Source organism: Beta vulgaris, chromosome 4 (genome assembly GCF_026745355.1).
Source record: "Beta vulgaris subsp. vulgaris cultivar EL10 chromosome 4, EL10.2, whole genome shotgun sequence".
In the NCBI taxonomy this organism is placed as follows: domain Eukaryota; kingdom Viridiplantae; phylum Streptophyta; class Magnoliopsida; order Caryophyllales; family Amaranthaceae; genus Beta; species Beta vulgaris.
Window position 1 is genome coordinate 57,431,180 of NC_079205.1, and position 23,898 is coordinate 57,455,077.

Here is a 23,898-nt window from a genome sequence, read left to right on the forward strand (position 1 = left end):
CTCCTTACCAGGATCACCCATGAACCTACTAACTACACTGACTGCATGTGCAAGATCCGGCCTAGTGCAAACCATAGCGTACATCAAACTCCCTACTGCACTAGCATAAGGAACCCGACTCATGTACTCCTTCTCCTCAGCAGTTTTGGGTGCAAAAGCCACAGACAAATGATTATTTGAAGCACTTGGAGTGTCTATAGGCTTTGCAGTTGTCATGCCAAACCTTGATAGAATCTTCTGAATATAACCTTTCTGAGACAAGAAAAGTTTCTTCTGACTTCTTTCCCTATAGATCTCCATCCCCAAAATCTTCTTTGCAGCACCCAAATCTTTCATCTCAAACTCAGCACTGAGAAGACCCTTAACCTCTGAATATCAGACTTAGCCTTAGCAGCTATAAGCATATCATCTACATACAGAACCAGATATATGAAAGAACCATCACTCAACTTGTTATGGTACACACACAATCATACTCACTCCTGTTGTAGCCCAACTCAATCATGTAGCTGTCAAACCGCTTATACCACTGCCTAGGAGACTCTTTAGCCCATACAAGGACTTCTTCAATCTGCAAACATAGTCTTCTTTTCCCGGAACTTGGAACCCATCTGGTTGTGTCATATAAATTCTTCTTCCAACTCCCATGTAGGAAAGCTGTTTTCACATCTAGTTGCTCAAGTTCAAGATCCTGATGTGCAACCATTGCTAGTAGCACCCTGATGGAAGTATGTCTGACTACTGGTGAGAAAATCTCATTATAATCTACCCCTTCCCTTTGTGTGAACCCTCTTGCAACAACCCGAGCTTTATACTTAACCCCTCAGTAGGTGAAGACCCCTCTTTCTTCTTGAAGACCCATTTGCATGTCACAATCTTCCTTTCCTTAGGACGTTTGACTAACTCCCAAGTCTGATTTTTATCGAGAGACTCCATCTCATCTCCCATTGCAGCAAGCCATAAAGTAGACTCACTTCCAGAAACAGCTTCCTTATAGGTGATGGTCATGATTTTCAACCTCCACCAGAACCTGAAGTGCATAGGCCACCATATCTTCAAAACCATACCTCTTTGGAGGCCCCACACCAATCTTCTAGCTCTATCAAGTGCTATGCTTGGTTGATGAATTTCAGATGGCTCTTCTTCATGTTGATCTTCTCCACCTTGTCTGGATTCACTCTCAGCCTGAGTGACTTACTCTGTTTATCAACATCTCCACTAACGGACACCACAGTAGACTTCACAGAAGGGTTAAGCATGAAATTTCATCAAATATTACATTCCTACTCAGTATGACACGATTTTCAGAAGGTGACCATACTCTATAGCCCTTAACCCTAAAACCAACAAATCTCCCTTCTTAGCTCTAGGTTCTAATTTTCCCTCATTTACATGATAATAGACAGTAGAACCAAAAATTCTCAACAAAGAGTAATCTGCAGGCTTACCAGACCACACCTCATAAGGTGTCTTGCAGTCAATACCTGATGTGGGTCCCCGATTGATCAGATAGCAAGCTGTGCTTACAGCTTCTGCCCAAAACCTCCTAGCCATCCCAGCATTTGAGAGCATGCACCTTGCCTCTCGAAGTGTCTGATTCATGCGTTCTGCAACTCCATTCTGTTGTGGCGTGTTTCTAACAGTATGATGGCGAGCAATCCCTTCATTTTTGCAGAACTCATCGAACTCAGACCAACAGAACTCCAGACCATTATCAGTTCGAGCCTTTTGATCTTCCTTTCAACTTGATTTTCCACTAAAACCTTCCACTGTTTGAAATTCTTGAAAGCATCACTTTTATGCTTCATCATAATCACCCAAGTCATTCTTGAATAATCATCAATCATAGACACAAAATACCTGTGACCTCCAATAGATGCAACTCGGGAAGGTCCCCAACAATCAGAGTGAATATAATCAATGTACCTTTAGTTGTATGAACCGCCTTTGGAAACTTGCTGCGATGAAGCTTCCCAAACACACAGTGTTCACAAAACTCTAGGCTCTGCACCTTGTGCCCACATAGAAGATCCCTTTTTGACAGAATTTGCATCCCCCTTTCACCCATGTGCCCAAGTCTCATATGCCACAACTTGGTCAACTCCTCCTTGTGAATCTCAGATGATGCAACACACAGAACTGTCATAGTAGACCCCTGAAGAATATATAAGGTACCAACTTTAATACCTTTCAGAACACCTTTAGAACCCTTGTAGACACTCATAGCTCCACCTTCACCTTGAAAACTGAACCCCTTACTATCTAGAAGACTCAGAGATATCAGATTCTTTGTCATTAATGGAACATGCCTAACTTCGTTCAAGGTACAGAGTGTACCATCATGAGTCCTCACCCTTATAGAGCCTATCCCAACTACTTTGCAGGCAGCACTGTTAGCCATAGAAACATTGCCTCCATCTATCTGCTTGTAAGTTGAAAACCACTCCCTGCATGGACTAATATGATACGATGCCCCAGAATCAAGAACCCACACATCCCTACAATGTGACTGGCTATTAACTACTAGGGCCAGATCTTCCTCAGAATCACCTCCAGTTTCTGCCAAAGCAGCAGAACCTTCACTTTTATCCTGCTGTTTCTTTTTCTTAGGACACTCATTCTTCCATGCCCCTTCTCCTTACAGTAATTACAGATATCAGTAGTTTTAGGACCCTTAGAATTCGAATTTTTAAAGTTCGTTTTCTTTTTACCAGATTTCTTTTGTCCCTTCCCTCCAGTAACTACTAATCCAGATGCCTGATTTTCTGTACTAGACCCAGAAGCCTGGTGACGGACTTCTCTAGTATGCAAAGCAGATCTTACTTCTTCTAACGACAGACTATCTTTACCAACAAAATGAATCCACAAAATTCTCATATGACATAGGCAAAGATACCAACAGAATTAAAGCAGCATCCTCATCATCTACTTTAACATCAATATTTCGCAGATCTAGTAAGATGGTATTTAATTTATCTAAATGATCTCTTAAAGACGTACCAACCTGCATACGCAGGCTGAACAGACGTTGCTTCAAAAGCAACTTGTTGGTTAGAGATTTCGTCATGTACAAGCTCTCTAACTGCAACCACAGACCAGACAGCAGTGTCCTGCTCGCAACTTCAGTAATTATGTCGTCAGACAGACACAACATAATTGTTGAATGTGCTTTCTCCTCAAGAATTTCCATCTCAGCGGTAACCGAATCCGTTGCCTTCTTGGCCAACGGTGCCCACAACCCCCTGTTGCTTCAATAAAGCCAGCATTTTGATTTGCCACAGACTAAAACTATTCCTCCCAGTAAATTTATCAATTTTGACATTCATCCCAGACATCTTTCTCACACAGATCGATCACCAAAGCTTTGATACCAATTTGTTATAACGGACGTGAGAGAGAAACAAATTATGAATGCAAAAAGCAATAAAATAGACAACAGATTTACGTGCTTCACCAATTTGGCTACATCCACGGCAGAGAGAGGGAGAATATTTTATTATATGAGAAGAACAGATTACAGAGAGAAAAGAATGAATTTCGTAGTAAGAAACCCTAGAATATAAACAGAGTATTTATATCCCGTCAGAAAAACGCGAAATCGCGTTAACCGGGCAGCCGCCCGATCGGGCGGTATTTTACTTCCTCCCCAGTTTCGTTGCGCGCCCGGTCGGGCGAAGTTGCGCAAGTCGTAATTCGGTACTTCGCCCGATCGGGCGAAGAGGCCCGATGCCATCGGGCGAAAGTTTCTTTCACTTCAGTTTCTTCTCTCGTTGCGGGCCCGATCGGGCGGCCTCGCCCGACCCGATCGGGCGGTATCCAGAAACTCGCTTTTGACGCATTTCTTCGAACACCTTCGATGCACAATGATTCAAGGCATATTTCTACACCCTTCAACCAAAAAAGGTCCAGCCTACTCGGCTACTCAACCACAGAAGTAAATGTTATGAGTAATTTGCAATGCTATGATGAGATGGTTGCTGAAAAAAAATATTCTTATTATCAAAATTCTTATTTGTGATTCTTATCTATATAAAATTATTAAAAGGCGTTTCTAAACGAGGAACGGTGTCACATGATGTTCTTCTTAAGTGAGTTTTACTTTTTTTTTTTTTTTGTGAAAGAGAAATTTCATTAATTAATGGCCAAACGACATCTACAATAAGTATTAAAGAAAAACAAGACATAATCAGACAAGACAAAATCAAATTCGTATTCGAATAAACTACAATGAACCAGATCGAGCAATACAACACAACCCCTTTATATTTGCTGGATCACGCAACTATTGATGGGGAAGTCTATCATTCTGACATAGTTTGGGGAAGAAAATTCTTGATTAACCATGTTGACCGTATCCGAATTTCCAATACTTCGATGTTTGATGGTCTTGAACTTCAACCAATAGGAACAATTCCTCATACCAATTTTTAAACTTCCACGTGGGAAGAGAATAGAACCAAACTCCAAACTCCCATTAAAGGAGAGAAAGAACCCTAAAATTGGGTAGAAAACTCTCAAAAAGAGAGAAAATGGAAAATTATTAATAACAAAAACAATGAAAACTACAAGAAAAAGAAGAATTGGGGGCTTACCACCATCGAAAGGATGATGCAGCCCCAAACTAGAAGAAAATGATTAAGGTTTTTTAGGAGAGAGGGGAGAGGAGGATGCTAGGGTTTTTGATCAAAGTGTACAGATTCAACCTATTTGACCTATATACACATTATTTTAGGGAAATGCTAAGTGAGTTTTACTTCATGTAATTTATGTACAATTAAAAAAAAAATTAGAAATTGCATCGTATGGGCTTTGATCATGTGACTTCAAGTTCATATTCTAAAGTCTTAACTACTAGACCAAATGATATTATCATTTTAAGGTACAATATTAATAAATGTGAATTTTCTTTACTCAGGGCTAGGAATGACAACGGGTCGGACTTGGACCAGATTATGCATAATCCGACTCCAACCCTACAAGAAGTCGGATTTTAAATCCGAGTACGAGTCAAACTCGTTCTACTTTGTCGAAAATTTTCAGAAACAAACTGCCAAAAAAAAGCTAAATCAACCATTTTTAAAGGAAATTTATGACCCCAATACTTCCCAGAAAAAATACAATAAATCAACAAATGGGGTTTTATGCCATCAAAATATTAACACCAAAACAAAAACCCTAAATGGGAAATTAGAGAAAAATGCCTCCATAAAATAAGAACTTTGCAATAAAAAAATCTAAACATATGAGGAAATTAAATAAGAAAAAAAATAAAATAAATTGAAGAGAAATGTACCTCTAATAATTCAGCAATGAGATTGAGGATTGAAGATCACCGAGAAAAATAGCGATATGATAAAAAGATTAGAGAGAGAAGAAATCTAATGGGCTACCCATTGACAGAGAGGTGAGAAGATGAAATGATGATTGATGAATAGTAAATTAGTACAGCTACAGGGTAGAGTAATAAATTTAATATTATACTCCCTCTGTTTCAAAATATAAGGCATTCACGCTTTACGAAAAGTTGTTTTGACCACAAATATCTCTCAAATACGATAAGTAAAAATTATACTGTTGGATTCGTCTTGAAAAATACTATAATACTATTATTTTTTAAAATTTATTATCAACATAAATTGAGAGTAATTAACGGTCAAAATTCGACCTCGAACATCGTGCGTGCCTTATATTGTGAAACAGAGGGAGTAATATTTTAGCACGCTATTAATGGAGTGGTTGGAAGTCTAAAGTCTTTCATTTTTGGAACTTTACATAAGGTAGTAAACATTTTGACTTGTGAGAGGACATTGGGTCACTTTGCTAGCATTTTGAATATATTCTTTTTGGCCCCTTTTATATTATTGGTATGGTTGGGCTTTTTAGGAGAGGTCATGACCCTCTTAGGCCCCTCTATTGCTTCGACCCTGATGGAAGGAATAGATTGTTGTTGAAGTCTTTATTTTAACTCTTGTGCTAGTTATATTAAATTGGATAACGGCCGAACTACTTGAGTCGAGTGGAGCTTTGGGCTTGGATGTGCTTGTAGTTGAGTTATTAATATACTTATCTCTATTATATATCTAACATGGTAAACGTAAATGCGATAGCGCACACAAGAGGTTTTGGAGATGAGTGAAGCATACACCAAAGAAAATCAAGTAAATCCAAAAAGACGAATATAAGATAGTTCCAACTACAATCACTCAATAACTAAGCTCAATCAATTTTCTTAACAGTAAGTAAAGCCACTAAGTACAGATTTCCCCATCCATCACTCATATGCAGTAGTAGTAGAACACTAGAACCAAAGATTAAGACACCCCTTGAAAATTCTCCATATATAATTTCTCCGGCCTTTTTTTTTATTGGAACGTTTCCCAGTATGGCAGTATATCTTACATTACTCCCCATGGTGATGGTCAGTACTGATCAAGTTGAGTTGAACAGATCATAGAAAACTGCTGGTTTCCTGCAGTCAGAAATGCACAGAGCCTGTAGCAAGTAGATTTAGTAAAAGTCTGAAACAATAGTAAGTGAAGGCATTTCAAGCATGTAACAGGAACATCAACAAGTTTCTCATGGGTAATATTTGTAGGGTTTAGGGTTACCAAAGCGACTGTTTCACCCTTGCTATGTGATACTTCATCTGTATCATTTTGTTCTTCATGGTTGTATTTTCACATTTTAAATGCATATTTTCACCATGTATGTTTACTTATGTATTAGTAGACGTCAAAGTTAAATTTTAAATATTGGTGACAGTTTATGGTCAAAATTTGGTTTTGCCATCGAGACATTAACTCTAAAGAACAAAAATAGTCGGAGGGAATAGAAGTTAGCATCTCTCATTTGCACACAAATTAAGGGGAGTAAAGAAGTGGAGAGAAAAATGTAGTGGGTAGGTGTAACACTCCGTCTTCTCCAATTAAGATACTTAGTAACAACTATTTAAATTTAACTAAAAGACGTTAGCAGAAATAACGCCAGATATGTTACTCCAGATCAATAAATGAAGGTAAAACTCATACTTAAGTTTCAATAACTTCCAAAAACAACTCAAAAGTATTATATGTTCTAACAAGTAAAAAAATATCAAGTCAAACCACATTGTCCAAACTATACAAGTCTAAATGTCTTGAGTCCTAGCATCACATAGGAAGAGTGATACTTTTATGATATTTATGATTTTATTTGAGAAAAGAACATCAAGTGGGATAGTTGTAGTCCCCGATGAAGAACATGCCAACCACCTATGTTGCGATCTAGGGGTAAACTTGCCCATCCATCAATGATCCAAGTGACAAAAGGTCTGTTACGTGATAAATCAATAAATTCCTAAATCTCGCCTAAACTTAAAAATAATATTAACAAATTATGCTATAATTATAAATATAATTCACATAATAAGCACATCAAATAATGAAACATCTCAATTATTTATAAAAAATCGAAATCATTATTTTAAAGAAATTAATAGTTTTAGGGAAAATTTTTGCGAAAAACTAGGAGCAAAATTATGGGGTGTTACAATAGGTGCAACCCAACTTTTGGAGAAAAGATAGAGAGGACAAACTTGCTAAGAGGGAATGGGGGGTATCTTTTAAGAAGATAGAGGAGGAACTATTAGTTTAAATGACATTGCGGTTCAGCCCAACTGTCTTAGAAGCATGAAGGATTACCTGGACAGCAAAAGCAATGTGCATTAGTGTTGCTTCAGTCCATGGTCTTCCAATAAACTGCAGGCCGATAGGCAACCCAGCTTCATCATATCCAATCTAGACCGGCGTAGAAATTGGTCAGCTAAGAGTGATTGGAATGAGAGTAATTTGACTTAGAACAAGTCAATGCAAATGAATAAGTTTGTATTCTCACCGGTACAGTAACTGCAGGAAGACCAAGGAAATTTCCTGCAATTTGATAGCGTACCAGTGCAGCTGAAGACAGATTCAAAGATGAAACTTGTTTCAACAGGAGTTATACAAAGGATTTAAGTATTTAAATTCTTGTAAGAGAAGGAGTTAGATGATTAATGTGTACCTCCATTAATGTAATCGAGTTCACCAGTTTTTGAAGCATCATCCTTGATCATGTATGCAGTTACACTGGTAAACATGAGGACAATTTACTGTAACTGACAGTAATATATAAACTAACTTCTGTTTGACTAAAAAGGAAGAATAATTTTAGCATATGAGGTAGCAGCATAATATTCAACAGCTAGAAACAGGTAGCAGCAAAACATACCCAGTTGTCGGAGTAACAATGACATTTGCCTGGGAAAAGACCTTGTTATGTATATACATCTGACGGCCCCTGCAGGCAAAATGGGAGAAGAAACGTAACACCAAGTCATCAATCATATCCAAGAATACAAAGAAGAAGAGAGCAATCATACGTATTAGTTATTACTATGGTTACTACTTACACTTACAAACATTTGATACATGGAACCACAGGTGAGAAAAAGTTTGATTGCCACAAGTGAGTTTCTTAGAGTTCTGTAAAAGAATTTGACAAATGCCATTAGATGGCATACAACCAATCCCTAGGCTCCATTTGCTTGGACGGATTATATTTTCAATGAAAAATGAATTTTCCTTGTAAAAGATTTTACGTGGAGAAACACAGATGTAGTTTGGTTTTCCTTCATTTGGTTCTCTGCAAGAAAAATTAGAGAGAAGGAAAAATGGAAACAGAGGGGGAGAGGATGGATGGATCAGAGGAGAGAGAGGAAGGTAAGGAAAATATATCCTACTCTTACAAGAATAACCCCCCCCCCCCCCCCCCCCCCCCCCCCCCCCCCCCCCCCCCCCCCCCCCCCAAAAAAAAAAAAGTCGCCCTTAGGAAAACTATTTTCTAGCCTTTACAAAACAAAGCAAGAAAATGAAAAATACTTCAATAAACGGGCAGGACTGCAGAAGGACATGCGGTTATGTGTGCAAGATACATTTCTTATTCTTCTAGGAATAATTAACCACACTATATTTGTTCAGCCATTTAATATTCATATAAGCCAATTAGCCAAAGACACAAGACTTTGTATCACCTGATTTTCTGGGCTTTTATATACTCCATGCCACTAAAGGAACCATATACAGAAAGCCCCACTCGTGCATCCCATCCAAGTACCGCAGAGTTCCTATTATGTTATAACATGAGCTTGTCAGGCAAGCATCTCAAACTGACGAGCAATTGATTGAGAAAACATGCATACATGACTTACAGTTTCTGCCGAAGATTATCAAGAGCAGCAGTGCACTCAGATCCGATTGTTATATAGTGTGCCAGTCGCATTGTTTCTATCTCTGGTATCGTGACCTCTATAGTCTTGGAAAGATAAGACAACTTTCTTTTTAGTAGGACACTGGAAATTATCAATCTTGCATATCTACTTCTATGAAATGGTTTTACAGGATTCAGCCAATTGTTTTGATCGTGGGATAACTATGAGAAATAGGAATCCATGTTATCAAATATTTCCCCGCAATTATTTCTTGCATGGAATGAGTCAACCATCCACTTTGGTATCTGATAGAACAAAAATGGTGATATTGTTCCTCCATTGATTAAAAATTTTGATCTTTGGAAAGTATCATGATCATCCATTAAGAATTTCCATTTTACTTTTCTACTCTCTCCATTTCAAATTAGTTTGATCCCTAATTGGTAACAAAGTTTTGGGAGATAAGTTGCAATTGGATTATATACTTACATATTGTTATTCTAAGTACGAAAATAGATGTGATATGAAATAATGAAGTATTTGTACTGTTATCATAATTGAAAATTAAGTGTGAATGACATAGTGGATCCAGAAGGAGAAATAAGAAACATAAATTATAGAATTTGATGGGATCATGTCAAAAGTTGAAGTACTGGTGGAGTCATGTCAAAATTTGAAATATTCGTGGGATCATGTCAAAAAATGAAGTATGTAAACTATTTTGGAACACATAAATAGGAAGTGTTCAAACTATCTTCGGACTGAGGGAGTAAGGAGTATTTAGCAAAACATTATACAGGTAATGTCAAAATTGAACTAATGGTGGGTCTTTCTAAGGACTCCAGCATATCAAACTCAAAACTTCAACAAAACTTAGCAAAAAATTTATACAGGTAACGAGCCATTACCTCCCATCCATAACATTTTCGAAGCTTATCAAGAGCATGGGAGCAGCAGAGTTTGATATCAGCCTGACAGTCATCAAACCACTATACATGCGAGGAAAGAAGAATACAAAGGTCAGAGTGACAATAACAATATATATCTGGGTTATGTACATATAAGGCCAGACGTTCACCTTTCCATATTTCGCAATTTTGATATCACCAACTGATGTCTGTGATCTCAGCAGAGGCAAATTAACATTAGGCTGGTAAGATGTCAAAACCATGTCTACAGTCAGTGCATAAATTTTGTTATCCGAGCAAAGAAAAATACAAAATCTATCATTCGTACTTTAGAAAGAAAATGAGGATTAATACAACTTTTAACATTTACTAATTGCAGCAAGATCAATCAGCTAAAATTAAGGTGCAACTTTCAGTGTAACGAGAATAATACCGAGCAACTATAATCCTTCTGAAACAAATGTTTCTGATAATACTTATAAACAGTACAGTACACCTAGATAAAAGAAAACTAGCCCACTGCAGTTCAATGGAATGAAAGATATTTCAAATTCAATTGACGTCAAGCCTGCTCTTAGAAGAGTGTAATAATCAAAACATTATGCATGAATATGAACTGTGTCTTGTGAAGTGTCATGCATATTCTAGTTACCTACACCTATCATATGAGATACAGCAAGATTACCGTCAAAACTGTAGGTTGGTCTGAGAGGAGCTGACCACTTATAGCTGAATAACTGAAATGAGCGCCCATGATTAGTAACAAAATAACCCAAATGTTAAGAAAAATTACACGTGGAATTAGCAAGGGGATGCTTACGTTATTAAAGCATCTTCAACTGTACCAGCTAAAATTCCAACCATCCCAACTGTCCAGTTGAGAGGAAGTACACTACAGATAATTATAACTCAGTTTGGCCCTCAAATTGTTAAAGTTTATAGCATTAGAAACAAGACAATGTCGCTTCCTCTATCCCCCATAACCCATATGGAGATGATTTCAAGATATAAGTGCTCACCCTGTATGAGGCACACGTCCAAAAGTTGGCTTTAAACCAACAACGCCACAGAGAGATGCAGGCATACGGACTGACCCTGCATTAAATGTTAAAATAAATTTGAATACACAACAATTTAAGCAAATCGAGATGCATCTATAATAAAGTAATATTTACCACCCCCATCCACACCAAGAGCAACAGGACACAATCCTGCACAAACAACTGCAGCAGATCCACTAGAAGAACCACCAGATATCCGGCGGGTATCATAAGGATTTCGCGAAACCCTATAATAATCATAGAAGACAAGATAAAATGTAGGAAAATTAGAGATACTCAAGTTCCAATGAAAAAGCATAAGTTATATGTTCAGAATGATGTAAACTTAACAGCATTTAACAATGTTTAGTTTGATTTAAATACATGTACAAAGTATATTGGCACTCCTGTAGTTTTTTTTTGTTGTTTTTGTCCCTTTTTTATAGTTTCTAATGCACATCTTTGACCAATAAAATCTTCACTTATGTATTAGTTAATTCTAGAAAAAAGAACTGAATTTTTAAAATTCACATTGAGACCTATCATGGCTATCAAACAAGATCCCTTATAACTACATTTTTTTAAAATATATAAATCATCAAGGATGGTAATTTTTTATTGCTTTGACCACATGGATAGTTCACAAGAGCAACAAAAAAACTACAAAGGGAATGAGTGTATGATATTAGGGCTGAGGAAAGACATTTTACCCATAGTGAGGATTTATGCCACTTGTCCCAGCACCAAGCTCATGCATGTTGGTTTTCCCAACGAGTAATGCACCACATGATCTCAGACGCTCAACACAGCAAGCATCATTTTTGGAGGATCTAAAGTTGTGCAACCATTTTGTACCTCCTAGTAGAAATTACAAGAAAAGAGAGGGAATTATCTCACCAGGTAAAGTAACAAAAGGATTCTTGAGTTTAGAAAGGAACTTAAATTCTATAGAAAAATGCCTACCTGTTGTTGGATATGGGATGCAGTCCATTTCATCTTTAATGGCAATTGGCACTCCATCCAGAACAGAAAGTGGTTCTCCTTTAAGGGGTGATAATCATGAAAAGAATAAGTGAGGACCATTTTTAAAACAATCAGTCAATTAATCTGCACTACTGGCTACTGCAGGGACTAACTATATCACTTATATAAGCCTGCAGTACAGTGACTATCAATCCGTCATCAGTGCAGTCATATAATCAATGAAAAACATGTTTTTTTTTTTTGTATATTAAGCTTTTACAAAAGGAAAAATGCAATAAACTTTGTAGTTGTGGGGATGTATGAATGAAAAGGAGTACTTGTACGTCATACCTCTTTCATGACGTAGAGTAGACTCAGCAGCTTGCTCCAGAATATTCTTGGCGTCACAACTAATAAAGAATGACATGTTGCATTTAGCACTTGATGATTGTTCAACAGCTCTAATGAAACGCTCTGCCACCTACAGGCAAACTAAAACAAGCACTTTAAACATTTGTTCCCTTAAAAATGTCATTAATTAAGAGTCGCGTACTTTTTATTTGTTGGGAAAACATGAAACAGGCTACCTTTTCAAAAGCGTGAAGCAAAACTAGCCAGAAAGAAAGAAGAAAAGAGTAAAAGCTGTGCTTGGTATTATACCAATGAAAATGGGACATGAACTCGGTACCCCACTATACAGAAAAATGAAATATGCAGTAGGAAATTCATTATTTCTTGGTTGCAGCCAAAGATATGACACAGTATATTCAAAATAACAACACTATACCATGCTTGGAGTCAGCACTCTAGATCTATATGCTTTTGAGTAATCCAATATTGTCCAGCGCCGAAACCAAGGATTCGTCTCACTTGATATACTTTCTGAAGAAGAAGGTAGGCATTCTAGAGCCTCTTGTGCTCGTTCACATGGATTTCTCTTAGAATTGATGCATCTTACTTCTTGCTCAAGGGGATCTGCAGAATGTTTTAAAAGAATGAACCTAAAGGCATTTGCAATGCTTGACCCCGGGACTAGGTTAAGAAAAGGTATAAGAGCATTTCATACCAAAAGGTTTTATCTTTTATGGCACCATAAGATATGGGTTACAATTTTCAAATGTAATTTTCCACTGAGATGAATTACTGAAATACCACCATAATTGGAATGGTCTCGAGAGATGTAATACCTTCAGAAGGATGTAATGGAACATATACAGGTGAGTCTTCCAACTCTGCGTATGAAACAAGCTGCAGGACTAAATTTAGTGAGATACATGCTAACGAATGTTTTTATCCACTTGCAAATGTATTTTAGCTATGTTTGATTATGTGAAACCTTTTCAATATATGATGATCTTTTATGGAAAACATGTTATGAGGGTAAGCACAATCGTAATTTAGTTTCCTTTGTCTGGTTCCTCACACAAAACCAAAAGGAAACATTATAATGGAGAGGAGAAATAAGATGAGAGAAAAGAAAGAGAAACTTAAGGACTGGGGAGGAAAATGTGGCATTCCTTCCTTTCAACAGAAATATATTATCATCCTTGGAGAAGTATTTTTCACCATTTTGGAAAACTATTTTCCACCCTTCACATAACAAAGGAAAATGGGAATACTTTTCCAGGATAATGTTCACATCCCAACCAGACAGTCTCTTTAAGAAATGTCCATATAGTTTTGACTAGCATTTTTAACCCGGCAAGAAAAAGGGTGATTTTGTCTGGTTATAAGAAGTGACTGAAGTTTAGGTACCTTATGAATCAAATTGTCTTTCTTGAGGACGTACAAGAAAATCATTCCAAATATCCTGGACTCTAGAATCCAAACAAAGAGTTTGACCAAAAATCCAGCCATACGCGGAGCTGAGCACAAAAAAAAGCCATCAGTAACAATTTCAACCATGCTCTCTGAATCTCTAATGTTACCAGCGTACACAATTGTACATAAGCAACTTACTACCATAATCTCATCCACTAAGACCCCAAAAGAAAGAAGCATATTAAGAAAGCCGGTTTGCTCAATCGAGGTGTCCCAAGACATTCTCAATCCAAGACATCATTACAAAAAGTTATAAAACAACCCAGATGGATTAAGACAAACATAAACCAACGCTTGCATTGTAAAGAAACTTCTTAGTATCATCAACTAAATCCTTATTTTGACATGTATATTTGATAGCGAACCATTTTTCAGAAACTTGCTTAATCAAAGTCAAAATACCAAAAAAACGAACAGGCGCATTACCAAAATGCCCAGAAGGCACATAAAAGAACAACAAACCTTTGACATTGGGGCTAATATAAACCTCATCACTATCAGGAGTAAGATCAAGTTCATCAACAGGCTTGTAAACCACACCCTCACTCCAGAAAAATCCCATCTTCTTTTTTCCACTCTTCAAGATACAAAACAGACGACCTAAAGAGAATGGTTTAACAGCTCGATGCTGAATATCATTTAAGTCATCATCTATTGTATCTCATCTAAGTTTGTTGTTATCTGTAGTCTTATCATGATAAACAAATTTTAATCCTTTCTTCCTCATAATCTCTTTGACATTCAAGTTTGCAGTTACCTAGTCAAACACTTCTCATATTTGATATTTCATTAAACAAATGTCTATGACAGCATCAGTACTAATCAATAGATTTGTCATCCTATACGACAGGAGAGGTACAGAGAAAAGGGGATAATAAAAAGTAGAAAATGATCATGGGATGACCGATTAAGCGCAAAGACATAGACAAACCAATACAATCATGAATAGCCATGACAAACTTTCCTTTAACATAACCAACATAATTTCCACTTTGAGCAAATTTGACAACAACCCATGAACCCAGTTCCTAAAACACCAATAAACAATGTAATGTGTGTTGGAAAAACAGAACATAAATACTATGTACTACACAAACCAATACAGTCATAAATAGTATGACAAATTTTCCTTAAATACAACAAATAAAATCCCAAATTTGACAAACCCAACACTTAGAACCCCACTAAACAAAGTGACATTGTCGAAATTCGAAAACGGAACAGGAATTTCATCAAACACCTGGTGGGCATTCATAAAACAAAAACAAAAACAAAAACAAAAACAAACCTTTGACATTAGGGCTAATGTAAACCTCATCACTATTAGGGCCAACATCAACCTCATCAACAGGCTTGTAAATCACACCCTCACTCCCGAAAAAACCCATCTTTTTTTTTTTTCTTTTACCCAACAATTAGAGGAAGCAAAGTTTGTGATTGAGCTCTCCGAAACCCACAAATTACTTCACATATATACTGGAAGCAGAAAGAGAAAATGGGAAAAAGGAGACATGGGAAAAGTACTTCATAATAAGTGATTATGATGGAAACATACTTGAAATGGAAATTCATGGTGAAATTGCAGGAGAGAGTAGTGTATAGTCTAATAGTAGGAGAGTTTTTGGTGAGAGAGAGAGAGAGAGTACTTTGATCGTGTGATTCGCGGGCTTTTCAAAGTTGGGGGTGGAGGTAGTTGATTTAGGTTTTAACCGTTTCTCTAGTTTTCATCGGAACTAATCTGAACTGAATTTATTATATCTAACTAGTTTTTAGATCCGGACGATACCACGAGTTATTAACATTTTCATCTTAATTAACATCAACTAGTGTTGTATAGCTTATTGGTTAAAACTTTAGGTTATTAACTTGATGTTACTAAAAGAGAGTGTCATATGACGCCTAGACTTGCTTAAAAACGCTTTTTAATATTAGTATAGATTTAGTTAATTCGATAAAGCTAAAAATGATAAGGATGAGATTGGAGATGGGAGCTCTTACCACTTAAATTTTATTACATCGAACTAATTAAATTGAATTGATCGATTGATTACCATCTGACCAAATTACTCATGTAAAGAAAATGCATGCTTTAAAGTTTTAATGATATATAGTGGAACACTCGAACTTATGCTTTGCCCTTATAGCAGTATGTACAATTGTAATTCTTTTGCAGATTACTACTATAAATTTATTTATTCACTTATTTTCAGTTATTTCTAAATAAATAGTTTTTAAAAAAACTGAAAACTGAAAACAAAAAACGATAACAAACGGGTCCGTAGTTTCCAGTTTTCAGTTGTCAGTTCTCAAAATTAACATGTTTAGTACAAATATGACTAATTTTAAGTTTATTATCCCCCTTATATCATATTACTTTTATATTCATAAAACTAAACTTACCGTGATATTGAACGGGCCCTTAGTTTTCAGCTTTTTTTATGTTTTTGGAATGGTCCCACCAATTGTTTATTATTATTTATATCTTCTCACTCTACTCTTCTTGACCCACAACATTAATTTCAATATAATATGCCAATAAATCAATACTTTTTTCTTTCCTTTAGGGACTCACGTACCTATTTTTCCTAAATCTCTGTGTCCAAAAAAATTAGTAAACTAATAAAAAAAATTCAAAAGGAGAAATATTAGATGTAATTTACCGTAAATCAACTGTTTTTGCTAAACAATGGGATACAAATCAATTATGCATTTATGCAAGATGTAAGCACTTAGAAAGTAATAATAACCAAGATTTTTACCTCCTTTCAAAAACTCGTGGTAAGATGAATTTCATCTGGGCTGCTCTCGCATAGGGCCACTCCCAAAGGCCCAACAAGACCCAAATCCCCCCTCTCCCAACCCGCAACAATATTAAAATTTTGCTTCCACCAAGATTTGAACATTGATCTCTCATATGAGCGATACTGCGATAGAAAGCCATATCATTGAACCTAAAGATCCTTCATCAATATTTTAGTACTTAGCTCACATAAAGTTCATCGTATAATTGAAGTGCGCCGTTATAACAAGTACAACTAACTAGACATGATTCCCAAAGTACCACCTTAAAATACTTGTCTGGTTGATAATAGAGTAATGTATGACAGGAGTATACAAATAGGAATATAGGATTAAGATTAGGAACATGGATTAATATGATATTAATGTCGTCTTCATTTACTTGTGGGCGGAATAGTTTGTTGTTCCATAAATTGTTTACCTACTTTTTACGTCTACATGAAAGGGCTTTCTGATGAGACCTGAAACTGTTCGATCAAACCATATTTCAGTGCTCTTAAAGTTTTGGAAGGTCTCAGCAACAAATGGAATCTTGGGTTATCTAGTACTACACTACTTCTCTATGATTATAATGAATGTGTTATAAGTTAGTTACTCATTCAATAGGTCCATAATGTTCTACGTCATGGCCACATGACGTTCTCCCTCATGATGATATACCAAATAGTCTGCGTTACTATTAACCAATTTTCCTAACAGCTTATTTGGTAGAAAGAATTTTGAAGGAAAAGAAAGGAAGTGAAAGGAAATTTGTTACTTTCCAATGTTTTATTCATTAAAAAAAAATTAAGTGAAAGGAACTGGAAGGAAAGACTCTTTAATAAAATTTCACTTTTCTTTCCTCCCAAAAGTGGGGGAATTTGGGAGGAAAGAGAAAATTTACACCAAACATAAGAAGTTAAGTTTTTTTCTTTTCTCTTCCATTCTTTTCTCCTCTCTTCTCTTCCTTTCTCTTCTCTTCCGTTCCTTTACTAATAATGAACCAAACACACTGTAAAAGATATTATATTGGATTCGAGCCATCGTTCTAGCAAATTATTTTTTAAATTGCTGGCACTTCACTTGTTCTTTTACTAAAACGTTAGTCTTTTGACGAACAATCAAATGATACGCACGTTTTGAGTTGTATTGTCTATCATTTTGATTGGAGTGCACACTGAACACCATGCATTTTAGTCGCATGTATGAACTAAAAGAGTGAATGTATGAAATCTGGGAGGATATTATCCTGGACAATGTTACATTACAATAGTAGACTCTTCAAGACCTGGTATGCAACTGGGATACCAGCACAATATATCAATTGCCATTAGTTCATTCTTGGATATCTTTCTTCACCAAAATGTAGATCACAACTCGAAAACTGCGATATTCTGGATGCAACTCTGTTTGATCCACTTGACCAATTGTAAATTCTTTCATGGCAGCCTCCAGGAAATATTCAAGAACAGCATCTGCAGAAAGAATCAATTTTTAAGCTGCTGCAGAAATCCAGATAATCATCCTAGTGAAGAAAATTCTGACCATTACGAAGTTCCCCGGATAGAATAACAGTTGTATGTTCCCCACAAAGCTGTTCTAGTGTAAATACCAAATCTGCAACAGCTTCTTCACTGTAGATGACATCTGAACCTAGCACTAAGATCATTAATCACATCAAAGGATCGAAATATCAATATTACAATTTTAAGAAAAATGACATAGATGTTTAAGTTGTATAACAAGGAAAGTTTGACAAAATCAGATAGGATATTGATAATAACTGAGAAGAGCAAACGATGAACAGAGCTAAATCATGGAATGAATCAATAGCAGTGCACAATACTTTCTTGATCTGCATCCATAACAATGCACAATACTTTCTTTATCTACATTCTCCTCTATTTCTTGCTCAAAAGTCAAAATCGTAGCCTCTAACTTCAAGGTTTATCAAAGCCGGAAGTGGTCATTGGCTGACCAATTCTGGCCTAGAATTTTTTTGATGTTGTTTTGTTATTTTTCTTTAGTTTCAGTAGATCTGAAAAAAAATTAGTCTCCCCTATTTGTGTGAGTTTGTTTTGAAGTTCGATAGGAGCTTTAGTCTCGCCTCATGTGCGAATTTTCAGGATTGCATCACTGCATGGTTGAAGAATAACAAAGTCAAATTCCAAAATTCTATAGCAATTCAAAGGATCTTCATAAGTAAAGATGTTGGATCATCGAATTTTAACAAGGGTTAGAACATTATCATGTCGTTGGAGAGTTGCAGAAATATTCTTACTAGAAGATTGGTTGAAATTTTAGTCTTTTCCCTTGGGTTAATTACTATAAAAAACTCAAAAGCATAGCACCAATTAATTAACACAACTGGGGACAGAGGTGTATAATTGTTAAAATTCACTGAAAACAAGGTCCTGAAAAATAAGGTAACTTTTCAATGCTATGGACAGCGATGGCCTAGATGTGCATGGGTGATGGGACATGGGACAATTACAAACTATTCAGTGACAAAAGGAGGTAGAAGCTGGTTGCTCCTTATAACTTAACCATATTCCATATTCCACACCCTTAGCTCACATGTCATCTCTTTGAAAGCAAGAACAGACAAACAACACTTGAATTCTGAGTTAGAATAGTAGTAAAGCAAGCACCAACTTTGTAACTATATTCAGCATAACAGTGACATTAATGAATATGGAGGTCAAATTAGGGTTTCTTGTATCTATTGTGTCAATATTTGGAACACACATTCAAGGCTCGTCTGAATAGCTCCGGCACACGTCATAGAAAAAAAATCTTTTCAGAAAAGGAAGTTAAAAATACAAATAATGACTTCAGGAGAAGAATAAAGCTTATCCAGATGATTTTAGTATTGCATTCTCCTTAAAAGAATTTTATAGGAGAATACATACTGTTTCGGTGTTTCCTGATTTTTATGTTAGGTTTCCCTTCTAGAATATAATGAAGAGTGAAGACCACTACCACCCATTAGCTTACTTGGTATTGTATAAAATAACCCCATCTAAGTCCTTCATGTTCAAGAGTGGTAAGCCTTTTAGTGGGACCTCTATCTGCAAGCTTTTGTCTGTAGCCATCAAATGCCAGATAGAGTGTTTATATTAGATCTTTGAAAGGTAAACACCATTGAGGATCACCTCAGCAGCTAGTGATCTCTATTGGATTTTATTACATAATGATTTATCACAATCCTAACAAGGCAATTGTAACTTGCTTGAGAAATGCAATTCGTGAATAAATTAAGAGAGTCGGTCCACATTGGCAACATCTTGAAAATTTGGGTTTGCAGTCAAAACAATCGCCGACAATGGGGTGGTTGACCTCACGGCAGGGGGTATTTTCTAAGAGACCCATTAACTTTATGCACCTATACACTATCCTTATATGGCTTTGAGATTTGAAAAGTAAAGGCTGGAAACAAAGGTACCGGAAAAGGAGTTCATTTAGCTGATTAAGCAAGATGGGCTCTTGTCATCAGACATGTCTAACTTACGAATGAATCTGAGATTTTAATGAATTTTGAAGATAAACTCAAGGAAATCATCAAATCCGTTTACATTGTTTCAGAGGTTTGAACAAGAACATGTTTGCGCTTCCCATAGTATTTAGATAGAGTTGAATTCCTTCGCCTTAGTATAAATATTTTGACAACTACATTCATCCCCAAGAGAAACCAAGTGGGAGGATATTAATAAGATAAAGAGGAAACAGATCAAATCACCTGACAGCACAAGAAATGCTTCTGATAAGCCGAAAACAGATCAGATCACTTGACAACATAAGAAATGCTTCCTCAATCCTCATACAGCAATTATACATCTAGTGAAGTTCAAACAAAACCATAGTGATGTTTCATATGTGAATGCCCTTTTTTTATTCTTTTAAATCTGTTCTTTCTACTCTCTTTTTTCCTCGTTTGGAAGAAATCCTGTTCTTATAAAATTCCAAATTTCAGCAAGAAGCAAGCTGAAGCAAATTTTTAATTGGCTGATAGATGGTCGTAACAGAGACAAAAAAGGGCAGCATATGACAACTAATTCATGAGTCTTATCGGTCAAATTCTCGAGTAAGTTAGATGTGGTCTTGAATTATATATATTCTATAAAATACAATTTCTTGTATTCAAAATAAATTAGGGAGTGCATGATATTTAATAAAGTGAACAAGTAATTTCTGACTAAATTATAGCCTGAAAATTTTCATGATTACTGCAAAAGCTAAAGAATTGTTACCGAAATCTGGCAATGGATCAAGTATATCTGGATCAGGATCTTCTCCCCAGATGAGCTCACTGACTGTTCCTGAACCCAGAATATCACTAGATTCTAGATTGGCATCAACATTCTTTTTCAGAAGCCTCAGCCTATCAGGTAGATCTGTTAAAGTAACCTGAGCACCAGAAAGAGCTGCGATGCAGCTTGAAGCACACAAATTATTAGTCCCAAGCAAGTCGAACGTAAGCTATATAAATTGCTACATTATCTCTTAACATAGTTAATGAGCAATAGTATTTTCATGTCACTGACTCTCAGTCTTAAGCAGTCATTTTGGTAATTCAGAATCTTAAAAGCATAACCACTCTGAGAAATAGATACAGCTTGGGCTGTCAAGATTGGTGAACCTCCCAGTCTGTTCTACACTTAAATTGACATTAGGAAGAGGTTTATAGCCTTTAATATGACAGGTTTAATATCCAAATCTAGTTAGTATTGAAATTTTCTCGAGGTGCATCAAGAGCCACCCTGTATTCCCTTCCCTCAATTGATAAAGAACAAGAGCCTCAAATCTTATAATGACATAAATTTTAAATTGCAAAAGAAACTATATAGATAAGGTTTTTGTATGTACCCAACTAATCCACAGCCAGAGCCCAACTCAACAACTTTTCTCCCCTGGAGAAGAAGACGCTCTGCATCCACAGCATGTTCCAAAAATTTCCCTAAAACAATACCACTGTCCCACATCACTGATCCGGTCACTCCAGGAGTCATCTGCATTATGCCAGCCCAATAAGATCAATAATCAGAAGAATGCCTAGAAAAGGTCAAAGAAAGACTGGAATGGAGAGAGAACAATCTATGAAAGCTCAGTTGAAAGCAAAATAACCAATCATTAGTAACTCGAATTCTCCAAAGACCTTTAAATAAAAAATAATCAATGAAAGAACAAGCAGCCATAGATCAAATGAAATAGAAGGCATATCCCATCAGATACAAGCTAGAGAAACATAGAACAAAAGATGATTTTTTTTCTTCTTCCCAAAGTACAAAAATCTGAAAGAGGGAATGTAATACAAATGCCGACGAAAATAGCAAGGGATATACCCTCCCCCGTACCCCCTCCCCCGTACCCCCTCCCCCAAAAAGAAAAGCCCTTTTCCAATAATCCTCATTGAAAATCTCCTTAAACTAGTCAGTGCTTTGCTTTGCTAGTGGCTACAATATGCTGGAGAGATAATATTAAGAGCCTTGGGCTATTCTAATAAATATATGCATGCAGCACAGTTTTGTTGTCGACTAGGGTCCCATGTCTCCACATGACTTACCATTACTTATCTACCATAGAAACATCTAAAAGCAGGAAAAAAAATGACTCCTAAGGTCTACCACTCCTTTTCTCCTTTCTATTTCTTCCACTACAACATTTTAGTTCGAAATGTAGGGTAACACCAGCAGAAAATGGCCATAACTACGTCTATATAAAATATCTCTTCTGGCAAGTACAAGGTTCCAACTTATGGTGAGCTAAAGAACAAGTTAGATGAATTCACCATTATCCCTATAACATGTAAAGTGCTCGTCTAACTTCTTCTTTAGCTCACCATAAGTTGTAAATATCTTACATGCGCTTCTTTTTTACTGGCAAGTACTAGATTCCAACTTATGGTGAGCTAAAGAGGAGTTTGGCGTCCACCTAAAATACCTTAAATGCTCTTCTTTTTTTTACTGTTTTAAAATTTAATGCTAATATACTATGATTATTGTACATGTTCTTATAACTTGAAGCACATATTGCATGCATTTGAATCTAGTAAGAAAAAGATGTAAATGCCGCCTCAGAACTTTAAGATGCAAGAATCAATCATCAATGAGATGCCAATTCAAAAAGCAAGCCAAGCCATAAACTTTTCGGTTGATAGGCCTTTAAGATTTCAAACCTATGGTACTCCAATACAAGTTGAAGCGCATTATCTCAAATATAGTCCCGATGCCATCTTAAACTGCATATAGTACTCTATAAAGACATTAATATATGTTTCAGAATTCTTCAGAACACTATATTATTCTCTAGTCTAATTTAATTACATTGACACTCATGGATGTAGGGGGGTCAACATATGATTATAGATTGCCATACAATCAAATAAGCTAAGCCCAGTCTAAAAAACAAACCTAATCAAATGATTCAAAGTGTGTGAAATGTGTCAACTAGGAGGTTTAGTCTAAATTCTTCCTTGTTTCCTAAATCATCTTGAAGTGACTCAAATCACTCAATCATAATTTCATAAATGTATGGGAATTTTTCTTTACTCAAAAGGGTGAATCATAATAAATTTTGGGAAATAGATAGATAATTCAAATATTCAACTCGATAGGGGGAAAAAAAGCTAATTAATTCCATAGTTTTTAAGGCCAAAAGTTTTTCATCAAAAAACACTATAACCACCCACCCACATAAACAAAGATAGTAATATTTACAATGACAAACACAATTACAAATACAAGCCATATTGAGATAAAAAAAAAAAACAAGGAGGGAAGAGGATTACCAGAGAAGAAGGAGACTGGAGAATGGAGATAGAATGGCCAAAAGCGTCGAGATGAAGAGTGAGAGAAGACTGGTGAACAAAAGCGTTAGGCTTGGAAAATATAGGTTGTTGAAGACCCCATAAAAGCATAATCTCCTCTGATGGGTCTTCTACCAACTTCACAGTTTCACCATAACACCCTAATTTTACTCTCACCTCCTCTACTTCTTCTTCTTCTCCTTCTACTATTGTTGCTTCTGCTACTGTTACGTCCTTCTTGTTCATGGCGTTTTTACTTTCCACGCAACGATTGTTGGGCTTTTACTCCTTTAAGCATACAAGTCGATATTAGCCTATACCCGGTGAAAATTGGCAACATATGTGCTATATACAGCAAAA

At 36.2% G+C, this 23,898-nt stretch overlaps 2 protein-coding genes across 9 annotated transcripts; both read right to left on the minus strand.

The window, feature by feature from the left end:
• Window positions 1-6,154: 6,154 nt before the first annotated feature.
• Window positions 6,155-15,683, minus strand: LOC104890542 (fatty acid amide hydrolase). 7 transcript variants are annotated; one of them, XM_019248944.3, is made up of 20 exons: window positions 15,602-15,673; window positions 13,890-13,999; window positions 13,322-13,382; window positions 12,922-13,109; window positions 12,486-12,615; window positions 12,135-12,212; window positions 11,882-12,029; window positions 11,307-11,419; window positions 11,151-11,226; window positions 10,952-11,023; window positions 10,817-10,868; window positions 10,302-10,373; window positions 10,132-10,212; window positions 9,224-9,327; window positions 9,047-9,139; window positions 8,245-8,313; window positions 8,038-8,102; window positions 7,873-7,934; window positions 7,680-7,775; window positions 6,155-6,492 (listed from the first exon to the last, which is right to left on the minus strand). In XM_019248944.3, the coding sequence occupies exons 2-20, from the start codon at window positions 13,989-13,991 to the stop codon at window positions 6,430-6,432; spliced, it is 1,725 nt and encodes a 574-aa protein (XP_019104489.2). In that variant the 5' UTR covers window positions 13,992-13,999; window positions 15,602-15,673; the 3' UTR covers window positions 6,155-6,429. The 7 variants fall into 7 exon arrangements, 6 of the variants coding, with proteins under 6 accessions (XP_019104489.2, XP_048499381.1, XP_010674370.2 ...); XM_048643424.2 differs by having other exon boundaries at window positions 11,322-11,419; window positions 15,244-15,667; XM_010676068.4 differs by having other exon boundaries at window positions 15,244-15,667.
• A 2,256-nt stretch (window positions 15,684-17,939) lies between these two features.
• LOC104890541 (uncharacterized) lies at window positions 17,940-23,898 on the minus strand. Of its 2 annotated transcripts, none has more exons than XM_057394424.1 (5): window positions 23,521-23,898; window positions 21,600-21,742; window positions 20,984-21,168; window positions 18,279-18,386; window positions 17,940-18,208 (listed from the first exon to the last, which is right to left on the minus strand). In XM_057394424.1, exons 1-5 carry the CDS (start codon window positions 23,782-23,784, stop codon window positions 18,069-18,071), a joined length of 840 nt encoding a protein of 279 aa, XP_057250407.1. In that variant the 5' UTR covers window positions 23,785-23,898; the 3' UTR covers window positions 17,940-18,068. The 2 variants fall into 2 exon arrangements, with proteins under 2 accessions (XP_057250407.1, XP_048499383.1); XM_048643426.2 differs by having other exon boundaries at window positions 18,279-18,392; window positions 23,521-23,876.

Coding starts and splice junctions, on each gene's coding strand:
- LOC104890542 (XM_010676068.4), bottom strand. CDS start 15,343: ATGGGTTTTTTCGGGAGTGAGGGTGTGATTTACAAGCCTGTTGATGAG. Junction 10,213..10,301: donor AAATTGCGAAATATGGAAAG/GTGAACGTCTGG, acceptor TCGCATGTATAG/TGGTTTGATGACTGTCAGGC. Junction 7,935..8,037: donor ACTCGATTACATTAATGGAG/GTACACATTAAT, acceptor ATCTGTCTTCAG/CTGCACTGGTACGCTATCAA.
- LOC104890541 (XM_048643426.2), bottom strand. CDS start 23,784: ATGAACAAGAAGGACGTAACAGTAGCAGAAGCAACAATAGTAGAAGGA. Junction 21,169..21,599: donor TCTGGCTGTGGATTAGTTGG/GTACATACAAAA, acceptor GTGTGCTTCAAG/CTGCATCGCAGCTCTTTCTG. Junction 18,209..18,278: donor ATCCGGGGAACTTCGTAATG/GTCAGAATTTTC, acceptor TTCTTTCTGCAG/ATGCTGTTCTTGAATATTTC.